Source organism: Anolis carolinensis, chromosome 4 (genome assembly GCF_035594765.1).
Source record: "Anolis carolinensis isolate JA03-04 chromosome 4, rAnoCar3.1.pri, whole genome shotgun sequence".
Taxonomy (NCBI): Eukaryota; Metazoa; Chordata; class Lepidosauria; order Squamata; family Dactyloidae; genus Anolis; species Anolis carolinensis.
In genome coordinates, this window is record NC_085844.1 from 210,918,689 (window position 1) to 210,941,831 (window position 23,143).

The window sequence follows — 23,143 nt, forward strand, 5'->3', positions numbered from 1 at the left end:
AGAGTTTGAAAGATGTCTGTTGAGTTGAATGGTGGACATGGCTGGGCTTAGTGCATATTCCATCTTTTGCTTCAGCTATGAAACTCAGAGTGGAAGCAGAAATCTTGTTTCAGTTTCAGAATACTCTGCTGATATTTTTATAATTCTGTCCAAATGAAAGAGCTTGGAGCAAATAATGGGCATAAACCAGCAAAAATTAAATAGTTTTAATCCCACTGAATTATAAAAGAGTGAAGTATTAAAATTCAAATAAATTGTAATAAAATCTAAAAAGATGTAGAATCAACAAAACATGTTTGATGATGTTAGCAAACATGCCCGGTGATGGCACAAATCCCTTCAGAGCTCTGTGGTCAGTTGTCACAGAAAAAAAAAACTCAGTCCAAGTAAGGGTGACCATCCAGGAGGGCTGAACTGGGTTTGGGCTGAATGGATGGTCTGGAATCCACTCTGGCTGCTATTGTGTTTTGGAAATGGAGTGTGTAAACAGCTGTGCTGAACCCCTGGGCTGGTCCCAAGCATCAATGCTCTGGATCAGCCCTGGATTTAGGTTATCATGTAGATGAGCCATTAGTTCCCTTAAAAGCTGCCTGCTCTCTTTGTCAACAATATACAAGGTATTGTTTTGTGAATTAGCAAAGTGACCACAAATTCTTAGCTAGTGACTTAATTCAAACCAGAGAAAAGAAAATGGCTCATCAGAGTCCAGTGATAAGGAATATGGAGTTCTTCAGATATGCAACCCTCTCCTTGAGGAGAGAAAAAGTGGGGTATAAATCCTCCTCCTCCTCCTCCTCCTCCTCCTCCTCCTCCTCATCATCATCATCATCATCATAAAAGTGAGAGGCCATGGCAGCTCTAGCCTAAAATTCTCAGGAAGGTCACACCCAGCTTTTTTTTTTTTTACCATGGTCACAAATGTGTTCAGATTAGTACTTTTGACAGGAGTATAAGCCAAAGATGAAATAATATAGCACCAGATTCCTCTCAAACTGTTAATTCTTTTCTAAACCTAGTCACCTGCCATGGCATCTATGTATGATGGCTGTTCAAAGCAGAGTCACATCAGGAGCAGCAGTAACACAACCATTAGGCCTACAGCACCTGAGTGAACATGTTGTGCTGCCTTGGGATTTGCAACCAGAGTAAGTCGTGGGTGTGTGCAGACATAGACCGAAGGCTGTATATCCAGTCTGGCAGAGGGCGTGCCTCATCACTCACACACAGGAGATCAGAGTGTGAGGAAAGAGCAGCTGTCGGCAGTGGGACGTATGGCAAGGAGGGCTCCGTGAGGTTCTACATCAGATCAAGAATTTTACCTGCTGGTGGTTTTGTTTTGCATTGCCTTTAAAGTCCCAAAGGAGAGCCAGGTGACATCCCACTTCACCTCAACCCCATTTGCCATCATGCTTCACTCTCCCGCTCCACTGAAAACAGCACTGGCCTATGAGTGCTTCCAGGATCAGGCCAATTCTACCCTCGCTTTGCCTTCAGATCACAAGCTGAAGACAAGGGGCACAGGAAAACAAAGGGTCCAGGAGCAGGTGATGATGACAGTGAAGCGGCAGAAGCAAAAGACCTCGCTTTCATCAGCATCCAATGCAGCAGGCCACTCCAACCGAGGTAAATTCCTACCACTGCTCTGAATAGGGAGGGAAACTCCCTTTGTTTGATATGTTTGACTTCATAGTGAGCTTGACATTGTGTGGGATTTTTTCTTTATCTGTAAGAGATGACATCAGGGATTGTATTTTATTTGGTCTGTGGGATTTTGCTGTGAGGATGTAAGCGAGATCTTGCAAGTCCTTGCAAGATGAGTGTCTGTCGAGGGATGTTCAGGTCCCAAACTTAAGGTATTTCTACTTTTTAGTAATTCTGCAGATGAAAAACTTTCAAATCTAACAATAATCAGTCTGGTCAAATTCAACAACATTGAAGGACTACAGTTTGAAAGATGTGGGTTGAATTGAATGGCTATGGTTGAGCTAAGTGCATGTGCTTCTGCTATGAAACTAAAGCCTGGAAGCAAAAAATCTTCCATTCTTTTTCAACTTTGGAATACTGTGATGATTATTTTATAATTATTTCCAAATGAAAGATCCTGGAGCAAACAATGGGCACAAGACAGTCAAAATTAAGCATTTTTAATTCCACGGAATTATAAGAGAGTGAAGTATTTTTATTAAAATTCAAACAAATTGCACTAAAATCCCAAAATATGTAGAATCATTAATGGACAAAATAACTTAAAGAAAAGGTTTTGGGATTATCTGGTTTTCTATTTAAATCTGCTAATCTTCAGTTGGAGCAGGTATGCATTCCTTAAGGAAAGAAATATAGTTGGTATTAAAGAGAACTAAAAATACATTGAACTATAATATTTAAAACCCTACTTTCAATTATTAGATTTTTATCACATGATCAAATTAATTCCACAGCCGTTTATTATCTTGGGCAACAATTTAGGCAAAGTTTTAAAGAACATCAGAGAACAAAAATGAAAACTACAGCATGGCCATCAAATGTCCCTTCCACAGCCACCAATCAATTGCCCAAAGCCTGCCTGAATAAAACTGCATTTGCCAAATGCTGTCATTATCTTTTCGTTCCACCAGCTTAAATGCACTGTGACTTTCCAGGCAAGGATTTCCTTTTCTACAGTCCTTGTGTAAACTTTTGGTGTTACTTGATCTGCAAAGGATCTTACAGACGGAAACTACATTATCCAGCAGATGCAGTTAATCATAGTCTGAAGTTTGGTGCCTGTTCTTGGTCTGTAATTAGTATTATTATTGAACAAACCTGAAACCCCGGCCTCTGCCTCACCAATACATTAAATGCAGAATGGGATCTTTAAAATCTAATTTTAGAGCACCTCAGACATGTGAAATATCATTGGTCCAAGTATCTTCATTTGTTTGTTTTTGCAGTGAATCAGCCAGGTTTAAAAAAACATTTATGAACCTCATTTAGATTCTTGTGGCTCAAGCTTGTGAGGAATTTATGTTCTGATCTACTCACAGCAGATGGCATATGTTGCAGTCAATTCTGAAGATGTAGTGGTATGAATTAAGACAGGCCCGGCCCAACATGGCACGCTGACCACGCCCCCGTGTTGGGCGCCACCTTCCCAGGGGTGCTATTGGGCCCCTGGGAGGCGGGGCCACACCTGGGAGGCGGGGTCGTGCGACGTGGGAGGCATGGCCAGGTCTGGCCCCGCCTCCCGCGGGGCGCGCCCTGGCACAGCCAGGCTGCGTGTGGCGGCAGTCCTTCCAGGCCGCGACAAAGGACTCCCGCTGCACGCAGCCTGGCTGCACCAGGGCGCGCCCCGCAGGAGGCAGGACCGGCCCCACCTCCCACAACGTGCGCCCGCTGTGGCAGGAGTCCTTCCAGGCTGCAGCCTGGAAGAACTCCCGCCGCAGCCTGGAAGAACTTCCGTGGCGCATGCCCTGGCCCCGCCTCCTGCACCGCCCACGCCACAGGAGGCATGGCCACCCAGCGCAGGAGGCGGGGTTAGGGCGTGGGAGGCGGGGCCAGTCATGGCCCCACCTCCCGCGGCATTGGGGGGGGGCGCAAAAAAACTTTTTGCATACCCCTTTCAGTTTCCTCGGGCCGGTCCTGAATTAAGAACACTAATGAGAAGCAGCACACAAGATAGTTGTATACAAAGTTCCTTATAATCTTTAGGGAACAATGTTTTTTTTTTGTTTGCAAAGTGGACTCTGAATTTTGGACAGTTTATTGGGTATTTAGTATGTCAGCACTCTGAGAATTGAAAAACAGCTTGGAAAGAAAGTGTTAGGATTTATTTTTTCAATTTTAATTGGTGACAGTGTTTTGAGAGCTCACCCAGTGTTTTTATCCTACCAAGGACTAGCCTCATTCTTGGAATTTTACTGCAGGAGGTGATAACTGTATTTTACACTGCTCACTTTCCCATATTTTCCAGTCACTTTGTTTTCTTAAATTGAAGGAAAAAAATAGCATAGTTGCACAGTGCTTTTTGATAGTTAACACTCGGAGCCTTATGTTGAGAAACACCCATTATTTTTAGTGCTATTTTGCATGTGTTCCATAGAAACAAGGCTTTCATTCCAGAAATGGCATAATTTTGGTGAAAGAAAAGTTTGCAGTTGAGTGAACTGGATTGTAAATGGGGAAATAAGTTCGATCATGGCCACTTAGCAAAACTACAAATCCTTGGTATGATTCTATCTTTGTTACTCTAAAACCATAAAGCAAGCTAGACTTATTGAGTAAGAGTATTTGCTGTATTTTTCTTCATTTTCCATTATGTTTGACAGATTTTGTGCTACAGAAGCCAAATCTTCAGCAGCTACAGTAAGTCAAGGGAAGAGTTTTGTTGCAAGTTAAGACTGGGTTCTTACTGTGGCATTGTGACTGTGTAACCAACCACCCATTCTATTCATTGGGTCACTTTCTTCATGCCTGCACAGCAAAGAGATTGACATGGTGATGGTGGGAGAAGGCTGCCAATTCTGAGCCTCTTGTTTGTAGTGTACCTAGTCTCTGGTGGGATTTATGGAGCCAAAGGAGTCTGAAAAGGCTGATATGAACAGTCTCCTCTCTGTCCCATTCTGTCTTGGCTCTGTCGGTCTCCTGGAATCCAAACTTTCTAATGGTGCAAAGCTGTCAGCCTTCTCCTTCTACTGCTTACAATGACTACCTTTTTCCTTTGTTCCTTTCGCAACTGTTGTCTCCATAATCTCTGCCAGCATTGTTAGGACACTGCGAGAATTTACAGGATCTTACTTTTAGGGAAGCGAATATTTTTACTCAAGAGCAAATTTTGTTTCCTTAGAATTCAAAGACATAGCCATTTTAGTTTGGAATATTGCTATGCAAAGGGATCTTGTAGCATTTTTGAAACTGAGACAACAAAATAGGTAGCATAGCTTTTCATATACCCCATCTAAGAAAATAGACTTAAGTGATGAAGCTTACGCCATTAGTTTCATTCTTAAAGCCTCTAAGGTGCTATACAGTCTCTTTGCATTCTGTAGTTTACTTAGATTAGGATGCAAACCTGAGCTATATGCAGCCCTTTTCTACTCCAATTTTCTATGCTGTACTGTTTTCCTGTGTTATTAGACAAGAGAAAACAGCAACCTTGGCAAAGATTTCTGAAAAATGTAAGACGCTTTCACCTTCACCACCTAGTTCCAGAAATCTGATGGATAAGAATAGAGAGTTTTAAATGTCTGCATCCTTCTGCTCAGGGCTGTAGTGTATGTGTAACTAGGTTCACTTGCATGTGTGTGTGCAAGAGAGCAGATCTGACCTTACAAATTTACACTAGGTGTATCCCAAAAGGTTGTGCTGTTGTGATTTACAGCTGTGAAAAACATGGTTTTGTGGTCTGGATTTCATTGCTGAAATAATAGAGAATTCTCAAGATTATGTTGGTTTTCATTTTGAAAAAGTAAATTACAAGAGATTTGGAAAAGATGATTTTGTAAAGAAGAAGATCAGTGTTGATAGGGAGATAGAGATTTCCTCCCTGCTTATTAGATATTACATTTCATAAGAATGGGTGGAGAAACAGAACAAAAATAAAAAGCATGGCATATTTCCTTTTTGTTACACACTTATAAGAGGAAACTAAAATTGACTTCCCAGAAAACTTTTTGAGATAGAATTGGAATGTCCCATTCATGCCACACTGTTCTTCTATATATATATAAAGTTGCAAAAAAAACAGCTGTTTTCCCCATTCCATTCATTGTTTGTCTATAGAAAGGAGAGGAACAAGGATAATGAGAAAAATAATCAAAAAAACACACTCTTCACTGACCTATTGCAATTGGAAATTCTGATCTAAAAATTGCTTTCCAAGTCTGCTTTTCAAATCGTGCTGGAGAAAAGGAAACTAGAATTCTATGTGATAGAATCAGTCTTTTTGCAATCTGTATCAGTGTTTCTTGGGTTTTTATAAGTAGGTCCAGACACATTTTTGCTATTTTTGAAGCTGTATGTAAACTGTACATTTAAATTTTATGCTATGCCTTCCCTCAAAGCTACTATTTTATACACATTTCTATGTGGAAAACTGCACTGTTACATTTGGAGTATATATTCCCAAGAAAGGGGAATCATTGAGTTCTGAAAAGTACAAAATACTTATATTCCAATACAAATCTCTTTTAAGCTCATATACACGAACTCGGTGAATTTCTTTCAGATTAATTTACACAATAAAACATATGATTTATAACAAAATAGTATTTTTTTCAAATGTATGCAGACTAAACTGCTAAAGCCAGATTGTTATCCTTTACGAGTTCTGATGTAACACTGATAAGTAATAGCAGATGAAGAGCAATTTTGGGCAGAAAGTTATTGCTATAATGCAAGTATACAAAACAAGCAGAATGATATAAGCATCTGTATCTCCCACAGTGGTCGAACCTGATATGAGAAAAGGAATAGTTATTTAATAATATGATATTGTTTTATATGGGAAAACACTGGAAATGATCAATGTTATTTCTTAACAGACAGGTTAACATTTATAATGTTCTTCCTTCATTTTTTTGCATTTCTATAAAGCTTTCACAAGCACAAAGATCTCTATGTAAGTTTTAGTACTGGAGGATAGGAAACTTTTCAGTATATTTTACATAGTTATCACATATAAAAATCCAAAATGGAGGAAAATCCATAAACATGCAAGAATGTTTGCCATTCTGAAAGCGGGAATTGCTTGGGGATCTGGGGAAGCAAAACTATTCATTAGTTAAGCATATCAGTTTTTAACAACAGACTCTCAATTTTTCAACTGGCTGGCAATACAGTGATATTGAGTAGAATAATTTCATTGTTGTAAGTACATGATAGGAAGCAAAATCTAAAATGTATCTTAGTTTTAAATTGTGAGTAGTTTGTAGTCTGGTATAAGATATCTGAAGTTGTCAGAATATCTCCCTCTTTGATCCAGATTATTCCTCATCAGAACATAGCTTTCTGATTACCTAAGCTTTATAGTCACCTGTCATTAGAAGGGAACAGGTTTTTGCTGAGCAAGCTGTTAGAGGGAATGATGGCCATGTTGTCCAGCCTGATGGATGTAAGGGACTAAACGGATATTTGTTCCTAGGTAATGGTAGGTTTTGGAGAGATAGATTAGGACCCTTTTGGTGGTGATGCTCTTGAGCAGCTTCTTTAGGTCCTGTGACTTGTAAATGGGGATAACCTGGGTGTTACCCGCTAGTGGCTTGGAGGGGAGGACCTGAGAAAAAGGCTGGCTGAGGTGAGAACTCAAGAGCCAGGCATTTCATCCAAAGGAGACTGAGGAGGAGGTCATGGATCGACATCTGGCCCTCAGCCAGACTCATATCAGGTGCCTCCCCCCTTACTTGTTGTACTCAAAATAATTGAATTTAATAGGTCAAATAAAATGGCCCTTGTTCAAAATAAAATCTCTGCATCTGGCTCATTATTTCATGGTTGGTCATCATTGAATGTGTTTGCCTGGTTTTCAATGCTATATATAGAACTATTCACTAACTTCTTGTCAGAGGCGGTTCAACCACCAGGCCAACTAGGCAGTTGCCTGTGGCGCCATCTTGTTGGGGGCGCCATCGAGGCAACTCCTGTCTCCTGTGGCCTGCCTCCGCAAGGTATTGAACTGCTTTTTCTGTTGATTTGTTGTAAAACATGGTGTTTTAGTGCTTAATTTGTAAAATCTTAATGTAATTTGATGTTTAATAGGCTTTTCCTTAATCCCTCCTTATTATCAAACATTTCCGCTTATCCAATGCTTTTATTTTTCAGTGATTGATTTTGAGGGGGGGGGGGCAAAATTCTGTTCGCCTACACTTGAAAAATACCTAGGGCCAGCTCTGCTTCTTGTGCAACATCCAGAATGTTCCCCAAAGGCACATGCCAAAACTTGGGGGAGTTGATGCTGTGGCCATTTACTGGCTGTGGGAGGTGACTGGGAAGTACTCATTCCAGCTGGAGATGCAGTCAGTTGAGAAAAAATGACATATGTTAGATCTGATATTGTCCTGGGTATTTTTAATTATTGACCTATAAAGCTAATTTTCCAGGCAGTGGCTTTTGTTTAGGAAAGAATAATGTAATTTTAGATACTCTAATATAGACAATATTGCAAAGGATTGATAGATTTTGTGAGGTATAGATTATTTTTATAGGCATCTGAAAAATGTTTCTGATTTTTTTCTGGTGTAGACAAAGGTGTTAAAATGTGGTATATTACCTGCACACTAGTATACAGACAAAAATATCCCTGTGTGCCTTTAACTGGCACTGCTGAAAATCTTCCACATATATACCTAAAGAGCAGGAAATAATCTAAGCAATATAGTAACAATATGTTTATACTGGCTACCATCTTAGCTGTAAACATTAAATCCCCAAGAAATTGATATGGCATCAAGCCACATCTATTAGATGTAATATCAAATAACACTTTATATTCTGAGAAATAGTGTTTGCTTAGTGTTGTATGTGAATTGTAGGGAATGTGCTGAGTTAGTAGGGAAGAGACAATTTATCTATTTAAAGTAGTTTGATAAATCTCTAGGATGTCCAAGTAGTAGTGGTTACAGGAACATTAACATATACTAAATATGCATGTTTACTACAAGCACACTGTAAAATGTCAGCATCCAAATCCAAAAATTTAGCTACAAATCCCTGAATATTGATGCACATTTGACATATAGCAGCATCCATAGTCCATGTTTGGTTGCACATGTGTGTTCTGTAATGGTGAACTATTAGCAGACATTTCTTTGAAATGTCTTATAGATTTTGTGTTCTTCAACTTTGGCAGGGTTTGAACATCTGTCTCATCAACAACCCTATATTTCCCTATTCATTTCAATGGAAGTGGTAATACTGCCTGTTTATCTCTATGTGTAGTGTTACCATTTCCACACAAATAGCCATAGGAGCTTTTTGTGTATATTCCACACCTAGTGTCCTTAATCAGTTAAAGAGTATGGGTGAATGGAGTAGACATCAAATGTAAATGTTTTTGGCATGGCTGCACATTGTCCTCAAGAAGTGTGATTATAAATGTAGTTCACATTGCATGTACTTGCATAGGAAAGGTTTGCCTTGTTGCATCCTAGGGTCATTGGATCACAAGTAGATCATGGCAATAAAATTTGTTTTCTAACACGGACTGAAAGCTTCAGGTATATGTGAAGTCTGTCAGATTACATGTGAAGACCTGATGAAATGTACAGGAGGGCCATCTCGTAATTATACCATCACCAGAAGAGAAGAATGTTCCCTTGTAAAACTATTGCTAGTAGACAAAGAAATGCGTACATGGTAGCTTGTAACTCCAGCCTGGTTATGTAACAGCTAGGTCAAAACAGAATCATAGAGGGGATAATGCAGTTTTGCACACTGGTCCTTGGGTCCTACCAGTTTCCCATAGAAGCAATAAAGAACTGGATTGCCATTAAATAAATTTTTGCATTGGGGATCATGTTCAGAAAAAACACAGAGCCACAATATGTCAAACCATAACTGACAGTGGTCCATATACATTCATTCCGTATGAAGTTAATCTTGGTGGGTTCCTTAGTCGATTATCAGAGCACACTCAAAGCAGCATTTTAACTTTTGCTGACAAGGTGAAGAAAGAACAATTGGTTTAAGGAAAATCAGCTTCCTGACTTCATGGGTAAAGTAGCAACTTTGTTTGCTACAGTTGTATCAATGTTTGCCATGTAAATATATACAATGTGTAGGAAGTGTGTATCTCTAAGCATTTGGTCATAAGCACTTGGAGCTGCAATATGCACCAGAAACTGCTATGGCATGTGTCCACTGTGTATTTGAAGGTGTCCATTTCCTTTTAACATTAGCTGAATTTATTCATTTAATTACACTTGCATTATTTCTTTTGTCCACCTCCTTAAGATAGCTCAGATATAGCATTCTCAGGGATCTTAGTTCCAGGCAATAGCCAAGGCCAGACCTTAATTACAGCAAAGGAGTACATAATGTGTCCTAAAACCACAGCCCCGGAAGACAACATTGTATGTACTACTAGCCCACATTGTCTTTCCATTATTAAAATGCAGATTTCCTTTTCCTTGTAGCATTTCTAATTTCAACAGGGTTCATATTTAGCTAAATTTAACACAGGTTCCACAAGCAAGTACAAAAATGCTTAGGGCTGAGGAAACTTGCTAGGCTTGTAATGAAATCCAGCTTCTCCTTCCCCTGTGAGGCCACACTGCTCTTAGCAATTGCAATGTCTTCAAGCACAGAACAACCTCATATTGCAAAAGGCAATTAGAGGCTGAATTTGATGATGATGAATCCAGTGCTATGAATGCAAACACATAACTCCAAAAACAATTACAATGATGGAGCATAGCAACAACAGAAACAATCACAACAACATCAGCCATTTAGCCTGCTCTGCCTCCTAAGAAGATTTGTAACTGAAGACCATAGCTGATGAATGGGAAAGACTCACAATATAACATATTTCTCTAGATGTCCCATACATCTTCAAAAAATGACATGTTCTGTTTGGGGTAAAGCCTTTTAAAAGATAAGGGCTGGCTTAATAGCTCATCATACACTCATTAAAAATGACACACATTTTTGTATCAATAACATGCGGTATAGATATGAATAATTGCTGAATGCATCTTATTTATAATTTACGTAACTGCATAAATAGCAGTTAGTTGTTGAATGTATCTTATTTATAATTTGTTTAACTGTACAACTGACTTATAGCAAAATAAAATCCACAAACAGTGATAGCTTTATTAGCCAACGAAAAAGTATAAAACACTTCATTCAAGCTTGCAAAGTTCCAGTGGTTTCTTAATCATGCAAAAGATGTTGAAAAATCATACAGGAAGAGAAAAGAAAAGTGACACTTTTGGAATCAGCTACCTGCATTCTATATCAGATGTTGCTTCTGTTCTACATGTTGCTTTCTACATGGAACACTGAAAAACAAGCCCTAGAAACAGCACCAAAAAAGCCTATTATATGGTTCAGACATGTGGATGACAACTTCACCATTTGGAGCCATGGAGAAGAAGAATTCAACATGTTCCTGGACCACCTCAATAGCATCCATCCCAACATCCAATTCACCATGGAAAAAGAAAATGAAGTAAAACTGCAATTTTTAGATGTTCCAGTCATCCGCAAACCCAATCAACAATTGGGCCACACAGTTTGCAGAAAATCTACATACACAGATAGATACCTTCATTAAAAACTCCAACCATCACCCAAGTCAAAAAAGAAGCACAATCAAAGCCTTGACAGACTGTGCACAAAGAATTTGCGAACCTCCTCCAAAGTAAACTAAACCACCTAAACTGGGCTCTACATGCCAATGGATACTCCACCATGGACATCAGAAGAGCTGTAAGGCCAAGAACAAGCCATGAGAGTAAAGACAAAGATCCACCCAGAGGAAAGGTGTTCTTACCATACATCAAGGGAACCACTGATTGCATAGGCAAACTGATGAAGTAACGCAACCAACAAACTATCTACAGACACAATAAGAAAATCCAACATTCAGCAAAGGACAAGAGGGATTGTTAGGTCCCAGCCAGCTAGGTCCCAGCCAGCCAGGGCACCAAGGCCTGCAGTGTTTCGGGACCTGCACTTTGACATAGATAATGATGAGGAATTTACTGACATTGTACCCTCCACAGAGGGTCCTTTACAGCTGCAGGTGCCTGAAGATGTTGACGCTGGAGATTTGTTAATTGGAGAGGATTCTTCTAGTCCTCCCGCACAGATAGAGCCAGATGTGGAAGAAACGCCTGGGAACGGGGTTTTTAATTGTAGAGATTTTGTGACTAGAGAAAGAAGTGCAAAACAGGAAATCCACCACAGCCAGAGACTGGCAAACAGATGGGAAAATGGGTAGCGTTCCCTTGGGAAAGTTTTGGGAGTTTGTACTTCCCAAATTCTGAACAGCCCAGAATCTGTTAAAAGTGTTTTGTTCGGTAGATTTCCTTGCGGTGTTAACAATGTTTTTTGGAGAAAGGTTTCTCCATTCCTAGTTCCTGTTTCAAGTCAAGTTTTCCAGTTCCAGTCGTGCCGTGCCGTACCGCGACTCTCGAGTAGACCCTGACTTTACTTTGGATGTTATTCCTTTTTCCTGATTCAAGTTTGCCTCAGCTTTAACAACTTTGTTACCTTGATGGCTAAGAAGCATTTCCAGTGGATAGAACTCTGTTTTCTGCCAGCCTTGTGTTATATATAGTGTGCTATATTGGCTCTTGTCTGGTTTTCGAGTGCTCACGCTGCCTTGGGGTGCAACAGGGATCCTCTCACCTCTGCAGGAGTCTACCATATACCATGCCTTGGGGTGCAACAGGGATCCTCTCACCTCTGCAGGAGTCTACCATATACCATGCAGCTGTGAACAAGTCTACATAGCGACCACCAAACGCAGCGCCCAAACACGAGTCAAAGAACATGAAAGGCACTGCAGACTGATTCAGCCAGAGAAGTCAGCCATAGCAGAGCACTTGATGAACCAACCTGGACACAAAAAACCAGTACAAGAAAACCGCACTACAGACTAGAGCTGACAGCTGGCACAACAAAACATTCCATGGAAAGTTCCTTGACAAAATTGAAGGAAAAGCTGACAAGGAGAAGACCTGGCTATGGCTCACGAAGGGGACACTGAAGAAGGAGACAGAAGGCCTGATCCTTGCAGCCCAGGAGAAAGCCATCAGAACAAATGCAATTAGGGCCAAAATCAGCTGATGACCCAAAATGTAGACTGTGCAAGGAAGCTGACAAAACCATTGATCATATCCTCAGCTGCTGTAAGAAAATCGCACAGACAGACTATAAACAGAGGCACAACTATGTGGCCCAAATGATTCATTGGAATTATGCCGCAAGGCCCCATGTAAGCCGCCCCGAGTCCCTTTGGGGAGATGGGGCGGGGTATAAGAATAAAGTTATTATTATTATTATTATTATTATTATTATTATTATTATTATTATTATTATTATGACACAGCAAACAAGATAGATATGCTGGATTTCATATCACAAAACTACAAGTCGAACACTTCCCAAGTGTCTAGGACTGTGTGATGTATTTTTGGATGATGCGCGCAGATCCCAGCAGGGTGGCCTTTTGCAGCTGGCAGATCGTAATTTTGTCAATGTCTATTGTTTCCAAATGCCAGCTGAGATCTTTTGGCACGGCACCCAATGTACCCATCACCACCGGGACCACCTGTACTGGTTTCTGCCAGAGTCTTTGAAGTTCAATCTTGAGGTCCTGATAGCGGCTGAGTTTTTCCTGTTGTTTTTCGTCAATGCGACTGTCACCTGGGATGGCGACATCAATGATCCAAACCTTTTTCTTTTCCACAACTGTGATGTCTGGTGTGTTGTGTTCCAGAACTTTGTCAATCTGGATTCGGAAGTCCCATAGTATCTTTGTGTGCTCATTTTCCAATACTTTTGTAGGTTTGTGATCCCACCAGTTCTTTGCTGCTGGGAGGTGGTACTTGAGGCATAAGTTCCAATGAATCATTTGGGCCACATAGTTGTGCCTCTGTTTGTAGTCTGTCTGTGCAATTTTCTTACAGCAGCTGAGGATATGATCAATGGTTTCGTCAGTTTCCTTGCACAGTCTGCATTTTGGGTCAACAGCTGATTTTTCGATCTTGGCCTTAATTGCATTTGTTCTGATGGCTTGCTCCTGGGCTGCAAGGATCAGGCCTTCTATCTCCTTCTTCAGGGTCCCATTTGTGAGCCACAGCCAGGTCTTCTCCTTATCAGCTTTTCCTTCAATTTTGTCAAGGAACTTCCCATGCAATGTTTTGTTGTGCCAGCTGTCAGCTCTAGTTTGTAGTGTGGCTTTCTTGTACTGGTTTTTTGTCTGCTGTGCTTTGAGGAGTTTCTGATTTTTGACTTCAATCAAAGCAGGTTCTTCACTTTGCTTGACATATTCTGCCAGGGCATGTTCTTCTTCTTTGACTGCTTGTTTTACTTGTAAGAGTCCTCTGCACCCTGATCTTCTAGGCAGATATAGCTGGTCAACATCACTGCGAGGGTGCAGTGAATGATGAATGGTCATGAGTTTTCTTGTTTTTCTGTCCAAATTGTCCAGTTCCATCTGTGTCCAGTTTATGATGCCAGCAGTATATCTTATGACAGGTATGGCCCAGGTGTTTATGGCCTTGATGGTGTTGCCTCCATTGAGCTCGCTTTTGAGAATTTTTCTGACCCTTTGTGTGTATTCTTTGCTGACCACAGTTTTCACATGTTCATGCTTGATGTTGTCCAACTGTAATATGGCCAGATATTTATAGGCCTCTGGCTGGTGACACTTTATTGTTTGGCCATTAGGCATATTTATGCCCTCACTTTCAATTATTATTATTATTATTATTATTATTATTATTATTATTATTATTATTATTATTATTATGTACCACCTCCCAGTAGTAAAGAACTAGTGGGATCACAAAGCTGCAAAGGTAATGGAAAATGAACACGCAAAGATACTGTGGGACTTCCGAATCCAGACTGACAAAGTTCTGGAACACAACACACCAGACATCACAGTTGTGGAAAAGAAAAAGGTTTGGATCATTGATGTCACCATACTAGGTGACAGCCGCATTGACAAAAAACAACAGGAAAAACTCAGCCACTATCAGAACCTCAAGATTGAACTTCAAAGACTCTGGCAGAAACCAGTACAGGTGGTCCCAGTGGTGATGGGCACATTGGGTGCCGTGCCAAAAGATCTCAGCTGGCATTTGGAAACAATAGACATTGACAAAAGTATGATCTGCCAACTGCAAAAGGCCACCCTACTGGGATCTGCACGCATCATCTGAAAATACATCACACAGTCCTAAACACTTGAGAAGTGTTCGACTTGTGATTTTGTGATATGAAATCCAGCATATCTATCTTGTTTGCTGTGTCATACAATGTTGTTGTGTCAATAATAATAATAATAATAATAATAATAATATCTTTATTTATATCCTGCCCCATTTCCCTAGAGGCACTTGGAGCGGCTTACAAAACAGCAGCAACATAAAATATAAAAATACAACAATAGCATAGTCAATATAAATATCAGTGAAATTTGACATAAACCACATCAAATCAAAATAAAATAACAATAAACATTACAAGGTTAAAAGTGAGACGATAAAACCATAGTATACAAACCTTTTTAGACTGTCCATACACAAGTCAATTAATATCAACACCAGGGTAAACTTCAGCCAGGTTAGGTCCTTCAGTTATTGGATGTTCTATTAGCCGTTATTGAATGCCTGTTCGAAAAGCCAAGTCTTCAATTCTCTCTGAAAAGTTTGAAGTGTGGAGGCTTGCCTGATTTCCCTGGGGAGGGCGTTCCAGAGCCAGGGGGCCACAACTGAGAAGGCCCTCTCCCTCGTCCCCAACAACTGCACTTGTGATAGAGGTAGGACCAAGAGGAGGACCTCTCCAGAAAATCTTAGAGCTCATGCAGGTTCATAGGGGGAGGTTCAGTCTAGTAAATAGGCTGAACCTGTACCGTATAGGGCTTTGTAGGTTGGGCATGGAAACTTATAGGCAGCCAGTGGAGCTGCTTTAATAGGCGCATAGTATGCTTCCTATGGCTTGCTCCCATAAAGAGTCTGGCTGCCAATTGTTGCACTAGTTGCAATTTCCGAGTTGTCTTCAGGGGCAGCCCCACGTAGAGTATATTGCAGTAATCCATACAAGATGTAAGTAAGGCATGGACCACCTTGTTTTCAGGTTATTTATTAACAGGACTAAAATATTAATAGATGGAAGAAAGAATACTATTTACACTGTGGTGTAGCCAGATAGTGTATTTTCTAGCCTAAATGCAAATGCCATATTAATACGGGATAATTTTTCAATCCATTTTCGATTCTTGAACTGAAAGTTAGACTTGGTATGATAGACTAACAGGTAAAATGTCTTTTCGAATTATATTATAATGTTTTCCCCCTCAACATCCAAAATATGTTATTTAATGAAATAATTATAATTTGAGATGTACAGTATGATCCCCATATTTGTGGGGATATGTTTTAAGACTTCCCATAGATACCTGAAACTGTGGATAATATTGTGACTATACTTAGGCCAGCAGCATACCATAGATCACAATGGAGGAAACAGAGAGGTTAACAAACAATTTGAGGGGAAGGCTAATATTTTTAAGAGAGTGGATAATAAGGACCTCTTCACACGGCCTCTGGGTCCATGCCGTTTCGCTGCCAGCAAAAGGGCAGACGCATGGGGTGCCTTGTGGAGCCCTGCGCACTCTCCCGCTTTCCACCATCACATGGTGGGGATACAACAAGATGCACTGGCACCCTGTCCCCATCATAAGGGTGAAAGGGTGGCAATGCGCATTACCCTTTTCCCCATTAGATGGAGGAAAGGGCAACAACATGCAGGTAGCTCCATTGGAGCTACCCAAAATACACTTTCCTCTCCATGGTGGCAGAGGCTTCCTCTCCATTTCGAGAAAAATGGGGGTGGGGCCAAGCCAGCATCATCTGATGGCACTTGGCAGGCCCCGTCCAAAAGAGGCAAAAGGGAATATTTAAACCCCAATGTGATGAGGTCAGTCATTAAACTTTGGATATTTTATCTATGGATAGTAGGATCACACTGTCCTAAATGGCTTTAAATTGGTTCCATAACAAGGGAAACAATTTAAATTTGTCTAATTTAAAATGACATGCTGTACAAATTAAGCATAAGTTGAAATTCAATGCTTTGAATTCCAAATATGAGCTGGCTTTGACTTTTCTATAGCTCCTCAGATAAGCTTTGCATCTAATACAGATTTATCACTTGAAAAAGCAGCTGTTTTCTTGATATCCACCAGTTCCATTTTTTAAAAATTTACTAAAGCCTTGGGTGAAGATGGGAGATTTATTTCCCTGAAAGAACAAGTGCTTTCCTTGAACCAAAATTCAAATATAATATTTTTCTCCATCTAATACTTTTGCTCTATTTACAGGTTCCTTGTATGATGGTATAGGTGATGGTTACAGTTATGGAACGGCCCGTGGAAGCTACTATGCCAAAGCCCACACAGGAAATAATTGGGGTCATGCGGTAAGGTTTACTCTATGATCAAAGGCATGGTATTGGGAATGGGAAGAAACAGTGAATCTACTTTTATAAAATAAAATAAAGCAAATACAGCCATCCCTCCACATTTTGAGTTAAACATTCATTGCTTCAATTATTTGCAAAATTGGAGGGACTGCTGTGTTCCAGTTTTCTCTGTGGGAATCCTACTAGCCTCTTTGAAACAAAAATGAAATCTTAGTATTATTCTATTTGATATGTCAGTCAATAGTTTAGCTTGTATAGTTGCCCAGTTCCTTCTGGCCATAAAGGTGTGGTGTTTTCTGGCAACAGGGAGGCAGAGAAATCCCAGGGACAGTGGGATCCAGTGTCATTGACTGGTATGATTCACAGGCTGCCTGGACAAGTTAATGAGTTAGATTTCTGATGTACAGTACTGCAATATTTCACTTTAAAGGCACATTTAGCAACCATAAAAAAGGAAACGAAAGATTTCGAATTCTAAAGAATTAAGATTATCTAATTTTTCAATATTGTGTGTGTGTGCATGCACGTGCATATGGGGTATGATATCCATGCATAGGTGGTATCTTTGGGTACAGTCCTTCTCTATAGGTAACTTAACAGTATCCATATTAATTTAGAATAATTCAATTTAGGGAATCACTGCTTGTGTGAACAAAATAACGAAACAGATCTGGTCTTTGACCTATCTCATTTCTTCCACTTGTTGTATAACTTTTTAGGGGGTGTTGCAATCTATAGATCTTCCCTAGATCTTCCCTTCTCTGAATCTGTACAGATACAAATGGCAAAAAAGCCAGTATTGTCTATGTAGCACAGAAAAGGAAACTTGCATTATAATGAAAGTTGGGTCTGATGAGATGTTTTAATTTATTTTCATTAGACATTTTTTCATTAATTAGTCATAGAACTGTCTCCTGCTGAAGCATGCTAAATCCTTTGTTGGGGGGATTTACAATTTGGGTAGAATGATACTCGGTGCAAATTACATGCCTAGCAATGTACCGTATCAACTCAAAGTAGAGGCCAGACAGATTCAGACAAAAACAAGAGAGCAAACATGCTGTGCAAGTAAGAAGGAGGTGGGAACAAAAGCAATAAGAAAATAAGTTGGGTGTTGGCTAAATCCAGTTTGGCACAATTTTCACATGACCTATACTATGGCAGTATAATACAAGTGTTTGCTCTTGCTCTGCAGAAAATGATCTAGGAACACTTAATACCCTTACCCTAAATACATTATATTGAAATTTACATTTGCATGCAGTGACTCTCCATGATATTTTGAAAATTAATAAGATTATGATTGCAAAATTAAATTAAATAGAAATACAGCAATCCACTGATGAAACCCTGTTACTAGTATATGAGCTCTATTTGAAAGAGAAAAGTTTATTATGTAGCCCTTTGCAAAATATCCAAAACTACCCCCAATACAGTTGCAGCTGGGGTCACTGCTGGGATCATTGCTTTTCTTCCTTCCAGGATTTCATATGGTGAATAATACATCATTTTTGGTTGGATTCCTGATAATGTTACAATGAAATATTACTGGAGAGCCAATCAGAATGAGATCAGTACTTCTGTCCTTCACTGTAAATAATTATGGAAGGAAAAAATAGTGGTCTTCAGTTGCTGCCGTGTTAAAGAGTACTGTCACCAACCTATATTTTATATGTTTTTATTTTCTAAAATAATTTTAAAATGCACCAGTCTTTGCAGTCTCAGGTAGGGCCAAAATATCTTGGAGAGGCTGTCATTTGTTTTCAACAGGGAGTCCCAGCTTGTCCAGGCATTTGATCCAACTGATGTTGAGAAAGATTGAGGGTGCATCCAGACAGCACCTAAAGTGCACACCCTTCTGTGTTTTCCCCTGTGGTGGCCAGACAATGTCTCAGGGAAAAACAAATGCTTTCAGCACAAAGCAGAAAAACCTTGCTTTCTGCTGAGGTAATTTGTCTGCTGGAAAGACCAGAGTCTTTCAGAAAATCATTGTCTTTCCAGGTGTGGGGGCTGTGTAGATGGGACCAGGAATCGTGCTGCACAACTTCTGGTGCCCATCTACACATCTGTCTCAGGTTTCTTGGGCTCCTGGAGCCCAAAAAACCCAAGACAGCCCACACCCCCTCACAAACCCCCTTTTAAAAGCCTTTTAAAAAGGAAAACAACTCACCCGACCACCACTCCCCCTTCTCTGGAGCTCTCCTGGCATGTACCAGCCATGTGCCAGGAGAATGGGAGAAGGAAAATCACTCCTAGCCCTCCCTTCTTTTGGTGCATCATTGGCACATGCCAGGATAGCTCCAGAGAAGGACCTTTTAAAAGGGCCTTTAAAAGGGGTTTTCTTTTGTGTCCCGGTGCCCTTCTGGAAAGCCCAGCAGGACATGTGGACACCTCCCTCTCCCAGAAAAGCATGTGCCCTGCTTTTCTGGGGGGGGGGGGTAAACTACAACCTGGGAACAAAAGTATTTTTAAAACGTGATTGCTCCTGAGTTAAAGGGCTGTGTGGAACCGCCCTGAATATTCTGTTCATTTCTAGTTATGGCTATTTGAACATTAATGGTTGAAGTGACTGCCTTGGAGGATCCTGGAGATTAGCTGACCTTTGGAATGAGCTTTAACCTAGGCCTTGCTGCTAGCCTCTGTCTGGGATTAAGGCTATAGTGTAGGCATGGGCAAGCTTCAGCCCTCTGGATGTTTTTGACTTCCATTCCCAGAAATCCCAGTCAGCTTACCGGCTGTTAGGAATTGTGGGAGCTGAAGTCCAAAACACCTGGGGGGCCAAAGTTTGTCCATGCCTGTGACACACAGAAGCCAATATATCCAAGTATGGCTGGATGTAAGTGATGCCCAAGAGACTATATTCTGTTTAAACCTCATAAAAATGTGGACCACAGAATCTTTTGACTTCATCACACACCATTAAATAAGCATTTCTACACACTTAAGAATCTGTCACCGATGGTGCCCTTGACACGAAGTGAGCTTCAAACGTGGAGCAGAGGTATCTTGCTGTTTCTAAAGTGTGGTTTTTCCCACAATTCCTTAGTCAATTGGCAAGTGACTTATTCCTCAATTCCTCCATGGAGAAACTTGCAATAACAGCCAATTTAGCATATGATGGGAATCCCCCTTGCCCGTTTGTAAATAAAATGATGATGTCTTCATGGAGGGAGGACAGAATCTATTCCTAAAGTTTCATTCCCCCCCTCCCTCATGTAAGAATGCAAGAATAAACCCTCAATATATGTTTTTCAAGCTATAAGTTGAACTTAGGCACAGTGGGGGAAAACAAGTCTTTACTTTGTGATGGCAAATCAGACTGATAAATCTTAAAGAAAGTTGACAGAAGGATTATGGAGGTATAAAAATCTTCCATTTAATTTCAAAATGGAATATGCTGAAGCTTTATGGAAAACCTACCCTCCCAAACACTTGACCTGTTCTGTGGGATGAAGTCCATATAATCGTCCCTTGAATTCAACTGACTCCAATAAACAAGCAGTCATAAAGATAGAGGCAAAGGAATTTAGAAGATGGCCACAAGGAAGGAGAATTAGGTACAAGTTGGGAATGCCTAGTACAAGCTTAGAAAACTAATATTTGTCATGTAACTTGGATATAGAGTTTGGCACTAAAGAAGATGGAGAGTTGAAGGAATGGATCAGGAAATTTGATAAGCAAGCCCAGGGGAATAGAAGATCGAGGACCTGAAAGCTGGGAAACCTACAGAAGCTCAAGGCAAAACTAAATGCAGTAACTACTGTAGACGTAGAAATCATATCACTCTCTTTATGATGTTGGACTATATCTCCCACCCTTCTTCACCATTGTTGAGAGTTACAGCCCAACAATATCTGAAGGTCTGTGTGATTCCCAGCTTGAACATGAGATAGTTGTACATAGAACTGAAAGTGGTCTCCTGCCTTCAGTCACTTTCCAGGAAGATTTATCTGCAACAAAACTGTTTAAAAACTCCGGTACACATTAAGAAAGAGATAACTGAATGTGTTGTAAGCTTCTTTTTCCCGTTGTATGTAAGTCTAGGACTAATTCATTTCGCAAGCCAGATCAAGGGTGTGCACAGCATATCAGTCAGGGTGGTATACCATAATATTTCATTGCCTTGACTTCTCCCTCTGGCCCAAGAGACACTCCCTGTCAACATGTTTGTGCAATTTTTTTTAAAAAAACCCATCTCCTGCTCTAGAATCAAACCACCAGATTTTTTAAAAATCAGATCTTTTTCAGATCTGTGCTAACCATAGAAATTGGAAACTCCCAAAGTTGTGTTCTGTTTCTGAGAACACAACTAAGTTATCTGCATTGATGCTTCCCTTTCTCCAGCTGAACAGGGTACAGACTGACAGTAAACCACTTCTGAAAAATACTGTATTTACTCAAATCTAATGCTCACATTTTTTGGGTAAATGACCTTGGGGTGGGGTGCACTTAGATTTGTGTAATACAGTAATCTTAGTGCTGAGCCAAAGCAAAATGGGAAGTTGCTCCAGGAGCTGCACCTGGAGCTTGTCTTTAAGGGACATCATCTCTAATTAAATGGCAAGGGCTCAATGCTATGCAATCCTGGGATTTGTAGTTTGGTGAGACGTCATCATTCTTTGGCAGAGAAGGCTCAAAACCTTGTCAAACTACAGCAGCCAGGATTCCATAGCTCTGAATCAAGGCAATTAAAGTGGATTCAATCTACAGCATATGCATCCCAAGGTTTTCTTTTCCATTGCTGGAAGCCTTGGTGTTTATAACAAAGGAATTCTAAGCAGGATGCAACAATAATGTACATCTCTTTTTTTGGCCCAATTACAAAGTGCACGCTTTTTGCCACTGCTCATTACATTTGGCAGCAAATACTTTTTTTATTTCAGGGTTTTGAAAATTGAGGTGTGCATTAGATTTGATCGTGCATTAGACTCAAGTAAATATGATATAAAGTGACCTCACAGAAAACTGTAAAATTAGAATAAGTTATTATGCTACTTGATTTGCTCAATGAATCATTTTGCCTGGTAAAGAACTGCAATAATAATTATTTACTTAACTCATTTAGGGATTGAGAGATATTTAATTGATGTTTCTGGAAGAAGAAGAAAGATTGCATTTAGCTAAGCAAGTGACAAGTTGTGCAGGCTTGGATTACTGAAATAATAACTATGAGATTCGTTCAGTGCTTAAGTACTGTATTATTAGCATTGTTTTCATTATTATTGTTATGGTGGAAAGTTATGTTTCATCTCCACAACTAAAGAGTGATATGCTCTAGGGGCCCAACTGAAGCATGCTAGTATTATCATTCTCAACCTGTGACTTCAGAACAGTGGCTTCCAAATGTTAGTCCTTCAGGTGCTTTGGACTTCAACTCCCAGAAGTTCCAGACAGCTTGGCTAACTGAAAGATTCTGGGAGCTGCAATCCAAATTTGATGGAACTTGAGCATCCATGGATTTTGGTACACATGGTAGGGTAGGGGGGAGCCAAACCTCAGATACCATGGGACTACTTTGATAGATGCCACAATGATCATCATGCAAACAGTTCTGTAGGACATAGCAATCAGGTAGCATTGTCCAGGTACAGAGAGAGTGAGTTATAGCAGAAATTGGAACAGTTTTATTTTCTTCCTACATTTGAATTTTATGCCCTAGTTTATTCAATCACAAATATATGATTTGTGAATTTTGGTAACTTCTTAAACAATGAACTGAAATATTTTTTACCAATTTGCATTGACTAAATTCAATAGATATAGCTATCCCAGCACTAACATGAAGGAGAATATGGATGACTTTCAAATTATTTTCATTAAAAATATGAAGATTTCAGTGATTTTTGCCAAATTCTAATCCAATTTAAATTTTAAGTCATCCTATATTGGAAATGGGTATGTGTGTACTAGATAAAAGAGAGGACACAAATTCTTGATGCATCATTTTTAATTTACAGTTTGTCTGACCTGGATACTCAACAATAGCCTTAGGGCTTTATCAAACTAG

The 23,143-nt window shown here is 40.0% G+C and overlaps 2 protein-coding genes across 2 annotated transcripts in view; one reads left to right on the forward strand and one right to left on the reverse strand.

Annotated features, from left to right (window-relative positions):
• Positions 1-23,143, reverse strand: part of tnnt2 (troponin T2, cardiac type) — a 163,356-nt gene that overhangs the window by 48,814 nt on the left and 91,399 nt on the right. The window lies entirely within an intron of this gene.
• The window catches only part of pkp1 (plakophilin 1), a 56,177-nt gene continuing 34,103 nt past the window's right edge, over positions 1,070-23,143 (forward strand). Inside the window, exons 1-2 of the mRNA XM_062978694.1 lie at positions 1,070-1,623; positions 17,036-17,133. Of these exons, the coding sequence (XP_062834764.1) occupies positions 1,407-1,623; positions 17,036-17,133 (315 nt within the window). The 5' untranslated portion in view covers positions 1,070-1,406. The remainder of the gene's footprint in view (positions 1,624-17,035; positions 17,134-23,143) is intronic.